Genomic DNA, 13,386 nt, shown 5'->3' on the forward strand with positions numbered 1-13,386 from the left:
CCTGTCTCTCTCTTCGCTCTTCTTCTGCGGTGTCAAACTTGTGTTTACTTTCCCGGTGCGCGCTGGGATGCTCTGGGATGCTCTGGCCCCATCTGCTCGTCTCCTCCTCCATCTTCAGTTCCTCCAGACTTCTGCAGCTTCGTTCCTCCAGCGTCGTCGCCATTTTGGTCAGGTACATGCACCCACCCACTGCCTCTCTGTGTCTCTAGTATCATGTTTTTACTCTGCAGGGTTTCAAGGGGGAAAACTGTGAATATTTTGAAATGATATAAAGGTTTTGCACATAATTAGTGTTAATTAAGCATGAAGAAAGCTTTAATTTATAATGAACAAATTAAGAATGACTGATGATGGTTAGTAAATATCTAACTAACATCCAAACTTTAAAAGGGAATATTTTACTTCTATACTATATTAATTGCTGACACATAAAATATTTTGATCACCATGTTAGCTTTTATTGTTATGAAAATACTGTATTCACCAAAAACAATCTATTAACGTGTTTTGATAAATATCAGTTTTGTTTTTGACACTTTAAGATAAGATAATCCTTAACACCACCATACAACATAAATAAATAAGAGACCAAGGCCCATCCACACTAGTACATACTTGAGTTGTTTTCGTTGTGGATGCAGTATTCATCTAATCCAATTGAAAATGGCTCCAGAGATGGAATGATGGTGCCGACACCTCCCAAGAATTATATTAAGTATCTGATCCGGCACTGTGTGCACACTAAAACGCTAAACACTAAGAGGCTAGAATATATGTCCATTTATATATACGGTCTATGCGTATGACCTGCAGACATATAATCTCTGAAAAGTTTCACATGAACCATCTCCAACGCGACAGAAGCACAGAACAGACTCACCATCAGCAGATCACCCCTCTGTCACAGAAATAACACATATAATCCACTGAGTCGTGTCCTTTAGTCTGACAGAAGCTGAACCGCATCAGCGCACACAATAGTGAACTGTTTTTGAGTGCTTAATTTATGCAAATTATCCATGTGGTTTTAAATTTCGTTTTTGTAAAACATAAACACATATGCTCAAAGCTGTGTGGATAGGAAAGGCTTGCGGACACAGAAACGACGTGTCTGGATGCAGATTGTTTCTGATACGGTGAAATATTTTCTAAGCTTCAAAAAGTCAATTTTGCTATACTAACTATTTGTTTATTATGAAAAATGTTTTTTGTCATGCTTTATTAAGGCAAGTGTAGTTATAATAAACTACTTTTATAACATTTATCAGTATAATTTTACATTTTACATTTGGGAGTTAGTGTGTAAAATATAGGTCAAAAAGGCTCAAAATAGTTCTATTTTGTTGTAAAATGCTGACTTCTGTATCCGTTTGAAAGACAAGTTTACATCATTGTGTGAGCTCCTGTAAAAGTCAGCAGATCTTAAATTTACTATGTCGCATGTTTGTCTTTTATTTATTTAATTAATGTTGAATCAAATAATGTGGATTTACAGTCAATCTAAATTTTAAATGTATTTTCATTTAAAGGTGCATTGCTCAACTTTTCCCACCTGTTGTCTCATTGATGAACATGTTATTACCTGAATGTTCCACAGTTTGGCATTAAACTTTTCTATCTCCATGGAGGCATGCTGGCCACATTATGGGTTAGATCTGTGGAGAGACAAGCCCATCCTGAAGTACGAGCACATGTTTATCAGTGTATTTTTGAGCAATGAAAACACATGCAACTGAATACATACAGTAGTTCATAAGTTTAATGCAATACTGTGGAACATTCCTAGCAACTCTAAGTGATAACATGGTGTAGTATAGTAACCTTAACGTGAAAAGTTGCGCAGTGCACCTTTAATATACGCTACGTTACATGTTATTACTACTTTATTTATCATTTCTAATTGTATAAACCCGATGGAAATGGGGAAGGCTTAATGTTTCACAATTTGATGCAAAATATCTCTTTTTCAACACACCGAAACTTGAACTTTGTATTTTTAGAATTAGAAGCCCTCTAGCAACTTGGCAACAGCTCTGCAATGAGTAACCAAACCTGACTGCTGCTTCGCCATATTCATCCTTGAAGCTTGTTTCACTCCACAATACAGAAGTGTCATGCTGATGTAATGATAAAATTAGAATGGAAACAACTCGATTTTTTAGGCAATATAAAACTCAAATGAACATTGTTTAAAGTGGATTGTGCATTTCACATTAGAGTTATTATGAAACTGAAATGGAAATGTACATAATTGTTTTTACTTGGTATAAAATGTGGAATATTTTGAATGGTGTGCACAATTTCACTACTAGTTAAAGAGCTTATATTATACTATTTTCAGATGTTATAATGTCGTTTCCTCATCAAAAACATACATGGAGTTGTGCTTTGTTGCATTCACACATGACAAATTTAAGATGACTTCTTCTCTCAAACAGAAAATACTCACTTCCACCTTGTGATGTCATTTAATAATACAGGAAGTGCTGAACCAGGGTGACTCAAACATGTGGGAATGAAACAAAATACAACTCCAGGTATGTTTTTAAGGAGGTAGCAAGGTTTCAACATTACTAGAAGCTCACAAGAGTCAATTTAAAGGTGCGCTATGTAACTTTCCTGTTAGAGGCTTGGTTACCATCTTGTCTCTACGGCAGGGGTCTCTAGCCTTTTTTCAATAATGAGCTACCTTTACGAAGGAAAACGCTACCAGTTTCAGCAGTGACAAAGAAAACTGAATAAATAAAAACGAGCCATGGTGAGCCTTAGATGGGGAACCGTTAGATGCTTATAAAACGTAATACATTTATCGGTGCACCAAGTTAGGCATTGATATGATACATTTACAATGGTAATTAATCAAATTTAACTTACTATCCACAATACACAGAATTCTAAAATCCCTTGACGAGCTACTTGGAAGGGGGTGGAGAGCTACTGGTAGCTCCCGAGCTATAGGTGGGAGACCCCTGCTCATGTGAGATGTTATTGAGCTTGGCACTCCAGAGATCATACCTGTAACTTGTTTGTGCCACCTGCTTGTCTACAGATATAAGTTTAATGCCATACTGAGGAATATTCCAGACAGATCTCCACGAAGGCAACAAGTTAGAGAGTACATTTATTCAGAGATAACAACAGAGTGTCCAGAAGCCTCTCCGGTAATAACTGTACAATCTCACACCACAGAACCACATTTGGGCAGTCGGCCTTTTCATATCACTATTGTAATGGAACTCTTTACCCCCTGAACTGAAGGGAATAACAGAGCTTAAACTGTTAAAAAAACAAATCAAAGTTGTACCCACCTGTAAATACTGACCTGTAAACTGCACTGTTGTAAAAGTGTGTTTAAAGATTGTCTCTTTTAAACTGTTTTGAATAGGCCTGTCACAATAACAAATTCTGATATATTGCGATATATTGCTGCGGTGTCAAACTCAAATTCACAAAGGGCCAAAATGAAAACTGGGACTAAGTTGCAGGCCAAACTAAATATTTATTGAAAGAGTTCAGCAATATCTGCATATTTTCTCTTCAGATATCTCTTCAGACATAGGTAATGTTAAACCCTTTCTTATTAAAATAAATGTTTAAAAATAGTTTTGCTTAAACATTAAATTCAGAACAATCATAATATGAAATAATAACAACATTTTTAATAAATAATGTCTCTATAGCCTATCTGTAGCCGGTGGGCCAGCTCTAATACATATTTGACATGATCTCGCGAGCCAAATATAATTATATCATGGGCCAAATTTGGCACCTGGGCCTGAGTCTGACATGTCTGATATAGACAATAAACAATTATACTGAAACTACTTTATGCCTCTGACACAAAAACCCAAGAGCAGATTTAAACCACAAAAACTATTGTTAAAAAAAACAAAAAAACATCATAAACCACAATAAATAATCAGCAGATGAAACACTAGTTGTTATTTTGCATCTATAATGATTCATAAAAGCTATATATTCAACCTTTTACAGCTTAAATCTTCTTATACAGCCAAAAAATAACCAAAAACTTCCAAGTAGAGCAAAGAAAACGGACATATGATGAATACTGACTCCGTATATATTGTTCCAGCTTTCATATATTGAACTATAAGTCAGTACAGTAATTATCATGAGCCTAATTAACTGTTAGTGTAGGAAAAGCTTAACCAGGGACAAGAGTTGAGAATTAGCACTACCTACTCTATGCGTCACACCAACTGGATGCTCTACCTGTGACTATGTATGACTGCATTGTCCCTGTCAAACAAACACAAATGAACAAGAAACGTTACACAGTGAACCTTTAAGACAGACTTCTCTCCATAGTTTTAATCTTTCATTTTACCCGTACAGTAAAGTTAGACACATAGCCAATAAATGTCGAAATTGTGCAAAGTTTGAAGATAAAAAGCTGTTTGTATTTTCCTCCAAAACTTAGCAGACCAATATTGATTTTTGTTTATGACTGACCTTCACAGACTTTTTTTCCAACCTGATTATAAAGCATTTCAACACTGCGCGAAGAATAAAATACAGAAAAAGTTAACCTATTTAAATTATCCAAATTACAAACATACATAATTTCATTTCCTCTTGTTCGTTTAACATAAGTTTGGCGACGCTGTGCATTTAAATTACACACGTTGTTGAAGTCAACATTAAGGTATTTTTGATTAGTTTTCAGCAAAATTCAAGCGTCGCTCTGAAAATGTCCTTGTCTCACACTCTCTTCACAGAACTGGTTTAAAACAGTTCAAAATAAATTAAATATTTTTGCATACAAGGGAATCTGACCTTTAAAATCAAAAAGTTGAACACAATTGAAAAGCTGAACAAACTTCCCAAATGACATGCTGCTACCATTAAAGCTGCATTGTGTAACTTTTCCAGTGGAGAGTCAATCAAATTGCTTTGTCTAGAATGTTTCACAGTATGATATTAAACTCTTCTATCTTCATGGAGACCAAACCAGCAAAGTTACAGGTCAGATCTGTGGAGAGGCAAGTTCACTCACAGTCAGAATGCCTGTTTTTCTTGGTATTTTTGAGTTACTTTATAACCCCATCTTTAATTGAATACATGTAAGGCAGAGCTGTTTAATGTCAGGCAGAGCAATGACATCTCCATAGAAACAAGCAGGCGATGGACCCCAAACCAAAAAGTTACATAGTGCACCTTTAACATTATTTAAAGATAAACAAACTGAAAATCTGATATGAGTCATCAGAGGGACCACAATCAGAAAGAAATCAGATTATTTGACCCAAAACATGCTTAACTAAGGTCAATTAAATACAATCAATCAATAAACCTGCCCAGGGATGACGGGGCAAAATTGTGCACTGTCTCTGTTTCATTACATAAATAAATTAATTAATAAAATACATTTTGCTGATTACATGTGATTTAAATAATCCTATAAATATAACTAAATAATCCTATTTCCTATAACTCCAAACATCAGACAATCGGATTTAGAGTATGCATGTAACACAACCTTTTTTTTTTTTTTTTAAATTGTATTTTCATGGAGTATACTGTTGTTACTACTTCAGTAATATATATAGATATTTTTTTGCAGTAAAAGTAGTTTCACTTAACTTAATCAACTTTGAGAACAGTAAATTATATGAGCTTTTTTTGCACCTCATCTTCAGATATGATAGTTATTTTCAAATTTGTGGACTAAAACAGAATCTCAAACTCTACATTTTAACTCAGATACTTTTTACTACAACTGAAGCAGTTTAAGTCACTACGTAAATTGCTAATAATTACTTAAATTATAGTAATTAAATGCTATGCTACTTTTAATTAAAGCGTAACATTTCACCCAATTATCAGACTAAAATAAACACTTTCATATCATAAGAGGTATTTTTACAAAGTGTTTTTAGCAATAGTCTTGTATTGAAACAAAGCCATTTATTGTAGCCTGTTTTGTTTTGTTTTGTAGTGCACCTTTGTGTTGATCTTCTTCATGTCTTGTGCGTGTTTTCCAGTGTTCTGTCCTCGCGTGGTGGGCATCGCTGTGGCTCGATACAACTTCTGCTCCAGAGACATTCGGGAGCTGTCTCTGCTTCAAGGAGACTACATCAAAATATTCACCAAAATGTCCAACGGCTGGTGGAAGGGAGAGGTGGACGGGCGGGTGGGTCTTGGCATTTTATTCCTAGAAAGTTGCCGTTTTTTGTTCATATAATTTTCAATAATAGAAAACCAAAAATGCTCCAAACAAAACAGCAGTGTAATAGAAAGATAGATTTAAAAACTTTTTACGTTTCACAGCTTCCAAAGACCAGAGTGGAGTTTTGCTGTGATGGTAAAGCTAACAAGCATTCTAACCTCACATTTCCTGATTATCTGACAATAAAATGCTTTAGATGCACGCAGTGGACTTACTTTTACCTCAAGAGCTGCTTTTACAAATTGTACTGGGTATGAAAAATCCCTCAGTCGTCCAGGTGGAAAGGAGAAATGAAAGGAGAAATTCTGAACTGAATTTCTCCTTTGCCACAAAATGTACTGGGGAAATACTGAGAAATGTTGTTTTGAGAGAAAACTATTGTTGACTTGTGTGCAGCAAATGATCATTTTAATCCATAGATAGTGTCAAGTTGATGTTAATGTCAATTATGTTACTTAAATAAAAGTACAAATACTAGTGCAAAAAAAAAGGCAAAGCTCTCGATTTACCAGTCAATTTACCTTCCACCCCTCACCTATGGTCATGAGCTTTGGGTAATGACTGAAAGGACGAGATTGCGGATACAAGCGGTCGAAATGAGTTTCCTTTGCAGGGTGGCTGGGCGCTCCCTTAGAGATAGGGTGAGGAGCTCAGTCACACAGGAGGAGCTTGGAGTAGAGCTGCTGCTCCTCCACGTCCAGAGGAGCCAGTTGAGGTGGCTCGGGCATCTGTTCCGGATGCCTCCTGGGCGCCTTCCTCGGGAGGTGTTCCGGGTATGTCCCACCAGGAGGAGGCCCTGGGGAAGACCAAGGACATGCTGGAGGGACTATGTCTCTCGGCTGGCCTGGGAACGCCTCTGGAAGGATGGAAGTCTGGGAGTCCCTGCTTAGACTGCTGTCCCTGCAACCTGGCCCCGGATAAGCAGAAGAAAATGGATGGATTTTTTTTTTTCCCATAAGATAAGATAAGATAATCCTTTATTGTCTCCCATGGGAGAAATTTACCCCCTGTCCCAAGACAAATTTCTCCCATGGGAGACAATAAAGGATTATCTTATCTTATGGGAAAAAAAATCTCAAATAAAAGTAAAAGTATCATATGAAAAAATCTAAAGTACCTATTTAAAAATGTACTTATGTACTTATATTTTGAGGTCTTATAAAGCTTCAGATATAGTGATTTTGATAAAGATTTGCGAATTTGGAATCAGTTTTTTACTAGCTTTTTTGTCTCAAACTGCGAATGTGATTAAAAAAAAAAAAAACCTTTTCAGTCTTGTTCAAATATGTAGTGGAGTATAAAGTACAGATACCTGCTTTCAAATGTAGTGAAGTAAAAGTAAAAAGTATCCACTTAAAAATGTGCTTTGGTAAAGTGCAGATACCTAAAAAGTACAGTTCTACTTTTACTTTATGTTTCCCCACTGATCAGTACAGGCAAATATTGCTTTAACTTAAGAAATACACAGATACAATACACACAATACACTTCTTTTTTTTCCCCCAAATTGTGTAATGCTTTTTCTTTCAGGTGGGCTGGTTTCCATCGACCTACGTAGAAGAGGAGGACTGACATACATCCCTTCACTTTCACTTTTATTTTTAAGAAAACTGAACTGTCCGACTCAACTCAAGTGAACACATCGATGTCCTCGGGAAACTTGCGCTGCCCTCTGTCAAAGTTTGGATGTCCGATCACAGAGTACCAGCCTGCATTTTGGTCTCTCTGGCCTGACCTGCACTCCCAGCCTGGCCCCCGCGGCATTATGGGAAGTGCACCCTGCCCGCCCCCTCCCTCCCCCCTCTGTCCCGCGCTCACCTTGTCCCTTTATTGATGTCTCCATTGGCTGGTGTGAGCGCTGCCTCTGCTGGACTCAGGTTTCCTCAGCGGGATGGGAGGATGCTGCTGCTGACTGGACAATGCTCTCCTGCCTGCGCCGCGTTACACTACAAAGTTTGTAGCCATTGAACTGCTCTTAAAGGTGCACTGTGTAACTTTTCAGGCGAAGGGTCCGTCAAATGCTTTTCTTCATGGAGATGTTATTGCTTTGTCTGGAATGGTTCATAGTATTGTATTAAATGTTTCTATATTTATGGAGAGCAATGACCTATCCATAGAAACAAGCAGGTGATGAGCCCCAATCAAAAAGTTACACAATGCACCTTTTTTGACCAAAAGCCTTGATAAATTGAATTTCCCTTTTGCAGTGCACCTTTAAGGAAACGAACCGGGCAAGACAAATGGTAAACTTTTGCTACAGGACTTTATTCATTTCTAAAAACAGAAAATGCAGACAGAAATAGAAATAGTGTTTTCAAAATACAACAATTTCAAATACATTAAGGGAAATATTTTATACTTGATATCAATTTCAGTATCACAATGATGATAAAAAAAAAACATTTTTTTTTTTATGTCAGTCCAACCTTTTCAGACACCACCTTCTTTGTTCCTACTACTTCCACATTAGATATACATACAGAAATATATGAAGCAAAATGTATGGAATTATTGAGTAAAGAAAAAAAAAATATATATATATAATATATATATATATATATATATTTTTTTTTTCTCAACTAAGCACTAAGTGGCTAATTTGAGGATTTGGTATTTTTCTTTGCTACATAATTTCATACATCTTACTTCATATATTTGATGTCTTCTGTGTGTGTATATATATATATATATATATATATAGAACATAGTAAACATATAGAAAAAAAACATTGATGCTCTTATATGCCTATGTCATTTACAGATATTGTATGTCAATGCTCTTTTATTTGTATTTTATTTTGTGGCATGTGTGCTGTGACCAAACCCCTGGGCCACAGTGCAGCACATAAAGTCAATAATGTTATACTGTTCTCAAAGGAAATACAGAATTCCTATATTTCACTTTATTGCCTGACCAGCCAGTCCCTTTCACATTCTGTTTGAATCCAGAAGGTCTGGACTTGGATCATAGAGCGTGAAAAACCTCTGTCCAAACTCAAGAGCACATGTTTCTCAAAGGCAGAAGACATCTCAAAAATCCTCTTATCATTCAGAACAAAATATATAACTTCTTACTATAAATAATAGTTTGGTGCTTGGATTGTTGATTCTGCAGAAATCAACACAGCCAGTCCTCTGTGTTGTTTTGTTTCCCCTTTTTTACCCCATGTTTGTTTTGACCAGGAAGAACAAGTGCATCTCTTGGATAATTTGTTGTCAAAGCGTGTGATTCTGACTGGTCAGGTGACTCACTTTATGGACCTGTTATTTATTTATTGTAAATTTACATGACAAGACAGATGTTTTATTGAAAAAGTTTTCTAATCAGAACATGTTCTACTTCTCTCTATGCAAAGGTGATCATTTTGTTTGCGGATATCTGTGTAATCCATCAGTCACCATAGCAATGCCAGGACAAACTTTTGTCCGGTTGACAGATTTGAAGTTTTCTTTAGCTATTTTGGTTGCACGTATACTGTAACTGTGCTGAATGGGTCAATACGTACATATCAGTATTTATACTGTCAGGCATATTTTGTTTTTGTGAGATTTTAGATGATTTTAATGTAAACATGTACACCCGTCAAAAGTTTGGACACACCTCATTCATTTGTTTTTGCTGTTTACTACTTTCTGCAGTTTAGAGACGTCAAATATATGATGTAAGATATATGGAATTATGTAGTAAAAAAACAAAAACAAGCAATTTTTTTTATGTTCAAATTCTCAAAGTATCCACCTTTTGCTTTGTCAACTGCGCCACAAAACCTTGACCTTCTCCCTTGACTTCGCTCAGTGAGTTTTTTGACAAAGTCTCCTGAAATGTTTTTTACTTCACAGGTGCATGTCAGGACAACGAATGCCAAGTGTCAAAGGGTGACTATTTTAAAAGTTTTGAGTTATTCCATATGTGGTCATTCATAGTTTTGATTTGATTTTTGTTTTGAATTTACAACGAAAAGAAAGAAACAGCATACATCTGTGCAAACGTTTGACTGGTAGTCTAGAGTAAAAACAAAGTAAAGAAGTAAACCAAGATTGTTCATATGAATCAAATATTTATTAAAGTTTCACATTTTAACAGACAAAACTTGACAAAAATATGACTAATTAGTTCTTCATTTTTACAGTTTACACCATAACAATTGAGTCATTTTGGGTGTTTTCATTTCACCCCTGTTCCATGACCTTTGTATAAATGAGTTACCCAAAGCCAGTTCATTTTCAAAGTGGAAAAAAAGCGTTTGAATTTCGGAGGATCATTTGCTGTGAGCCCCTCCATCTTTTGATCGTCCCTGGACCTTTTTTTCCATTCATCATTTTCAGTGTTTATTTTGGTTTGAGAATGCCTGACTCAATGGTGATGTAACTGCTGCTCACTGTAGTGCAGAGGTATGGGCCCTGTCTGTTTAAAGGTGATTTCTTCCCTTCAAAAGCCCACATCCCGCTAACCACGCGTGTGTGACTTCAATATTTAATAAAGGGATACTCTTTGAATTGTACTGTTCAAAGGCCACAGTCTGTTTTCTTTCTTCCAGACACATGTGATGAATACATTTCACTATAGGGGTGACAGTGGGGTCCTACCATGCAACTGTCTCCATGGAGGTATTATTGCTTTGCTCGGGATGTTTCACAGTATGGTAACATTAACCTTGCCAGAGAGATGAATTCTGGTGATTTTAGTTCGTGAGAGTTCACAAAGCCTCTTTTTAAGCTCCGGCTGATGGGTCCCTGCAGAGACTGACCAATCAAAGTGCAGCATTGTGATTTGGGTCGAAGCCAGTGCCAAATGAACCAGAGCAAACATAGCAATGCCATGCAAACCTACATCGACATTTAGTAGAAATACAGTCTGTTTTGTTTGTGAAAAACGTGCAGAGGGAAACGCTTTAACCCAAGTGTAGTGGACCAAACAGAAAGGCAAAGACAAGCTATAAAAATAAGTTTAAATTGAATAAAAAGTAAATAAAAATAAAATGTAAAAAGGAGATGGAAGGAACTTAACAAAAGTTCAAATTAGGTAAATCATTAACAAAAAGTAGGGCCCAACTGAGGTAACTTAAATCAAACTGAACAGAACAAAACTAACATGACCAGACAAGGAACATTGGTGTTTAATTAAATACATGAGGACCAACTAAAACTGAACAAAGAGGAGGGAATTACACAAAATAATTAAAACTACTAACTTAATCAAAGTAACAAGGTAAATAAGTATAATACAGAAAATAATAAACAAACTACAGAAACAAACTTATTAAATCTAACTAAATAGTTCTCCACCTTTTTGTTCAGCATGGATAGTCTCTGTCTCACTCAAACAAACAAAACAAAAAAGAACAAGTCTAAGTAAATAATTCAGACTTATATTAACTAAAATGTGTGCACCCAAATTAGAATATAAGTCTAAATAAAGGTATTAAATTAAACTGTGTGCTGCAACTAACTTAATGTAAATGAAATGAAATAACATTAACATTGTGGAGTGGTGGCAGAAGTATCCACCACACCAAGTTAGACTTTAATGTGAGCTTTATGTGAGAGACGTGATCAATTAATTTACTAGTATTTTAAATTCTGAACGTTGTTGTTTTTATGAGATGTATTTGAACGCCCCGCACAGTTTTTTTTGTACGTGCCTTGAACTAGACTGACGTGTGTTTTTACCGCTTCTAGGCACGGTATGAGAGCGGATTTAATTTCTTTGTGTGTGGCTTTATAATAAATATGCCCTGTGGAAGAGAACCTGAATCGTTTTTGTGCCTAAAAATTTGCAACATTTATTTTAACACAATCAAACCATTAAGAACAGACTCAGAACTACAATTAGAGGTGAACTGATTTGTGCTGTTAAATAAGTCTCTCCAATTGCATTTTCACATAGTCACTCACACTATTTTTGTTGAAAATCAAACATCTAAGCACCATGAATGCTCTTATTGATCACAGGCTCCTGAAAATTTAATTAGTATTTATTTTAGAGAGAGAGATACTTTTCCACTGTGCTTCTCAGGGAAGTTTAAAAGAATGACTGGTCAGGTAGGGTCAGCAGACCCTGTGGAAGCTAAAAGTGTCCCTCCTCTTTGTCCTGCAGCATCACAGCAGTGTCCAGGGGTAGCTAGGTGAACAAAATATTTCCTTTGAAAGATCTTCTGCCACATTTGCTCCTGCAAATGGTGTAAAAAGCCTGTAGCATCTCAAATGTCCAATAGTTAACTTATTAGATAACCTCTTGAGTGGTCTTTATGAACGTGGAAAAACAAACAACTCATTTCACAAAATCCAACAGTTCCTTATTTGCAGAGGTGGGACCAAGTCGTTGTTCTGCAAATGTCAAGTAAGTGTCAAATCTTTCACCTCAAGTCCGAGTCAAGTCCCAAGTCAAAGACAGGCAAGTCCAAGTCGAGTCTCGAGTCACTGATCTATAACTCTAAGTCAAGTCCAAGTCATCTGCTTTGAGCTTCAAGTCATTTCAAGTCTTTAAACCAAACAGCAAAATATAGCTTTGATTTTTTGCAATTCATAGTAATTTTAAACTAAATTGTACTTAAAAAGTCAAGGTATTTATATAATAGTTGTTGACTCAAGTCTGACTTGAGTCCAAGTCACGACTTGCAAGTCCCCAACTCTGGTTACTTGTGTCCTTTAAAACAATGTTTCCCAAAGACTGGGTCGTGATCCTCAGGTGGGTCACAAGAAAGTTTTTTTGGGGTTGCCTTGTCACGACCTGCATGTAGGTCTACAACATACAGGGCTACATTTAATGTTCTAATAGGCAAATTATGGATCCTTTTATTGCTGGTTCAATTACTGTTTTTCATTGTTTAAAACTTGAGTAATACTAATTGTTCAGAGAGATACGATCACTCAGTCAACAATAAAATATCCTTATTAATGTTCAGTAATGGTCAAATCCACTTTTATTTTGTCACTTACGAATAATAAAATATGGGTCCCCAGAAAAAAAAAAAAAAAGGGAAACACTGATTTAAACCACACATGCTGCACTTATTGTTAAAAATCCCATGATATGATGTTAAAAACTGAGCTCAAGAAACTAAAACTTTATTGAATTTCAGACCATGATGAAACTAGCTGTGTTTGCTAATATGTGCTCTGTGTCACCATGGTAACTGCTGAATAATCCGGCACAGACATACATGCGCCCCTCCCCCAGCATGAAGTCACTGACG

General features: G+C 36.1%; 1 protein-coding gene across 2 annotated transcripts in view; it reads left to right on the forward strand.

Moving 5' to 3' along the window:
* Positions 1-8,664, forward strand: part of LOC110164124 (guanine nucleotide exchange factor VAV3-like) — an 88,199-nt gene extending 79,535 nt beyond the window's left edge. The window contains exons 26-28 of one of the 2 annotated variants that reach the window (XM_055152088.1): positions 119-172; positions 6,006-6,154; positions 7,721-8,664. In XM_055152088.1, coding sequence (XP_055008063.1) covers positions 119-172; positions 6,006-6,154; positions 7,721-7,762 — 245 coding nt within the window. In that variant the 3' untranslated portion in view covers positions 7,763-8,664. The remainder of the gene's footprint in view (positions 1-118; positions 173-6,005; positions 6,155-7,720) is intronic. The other variant, XM_055152089.1, reaches the window with a different exon arrangement.
* The last annotated feature ends 4,722 nt before the right edge of the window (positions 8,665-13,386 follow it).

Source organism: Boleophthalmus pectinirostris, unplaced genomic scaffold (genome assembly GCF_026225935.1).
Source record: "Boleophthalmus pectinirostris isolate CB_2022bp ecotype Guang Dong unplaced genomic scaffold, ASM2622593v1 HiC_scaffold_16, whole genome shotgun sequence".
Lineage (NCBI taxonomy): Eukaryota > Metazoa > Chordata > Actinopteri > Gobiiformes > Gobiidae > Boleophthalmus > Boleophthalmus pectinirostris.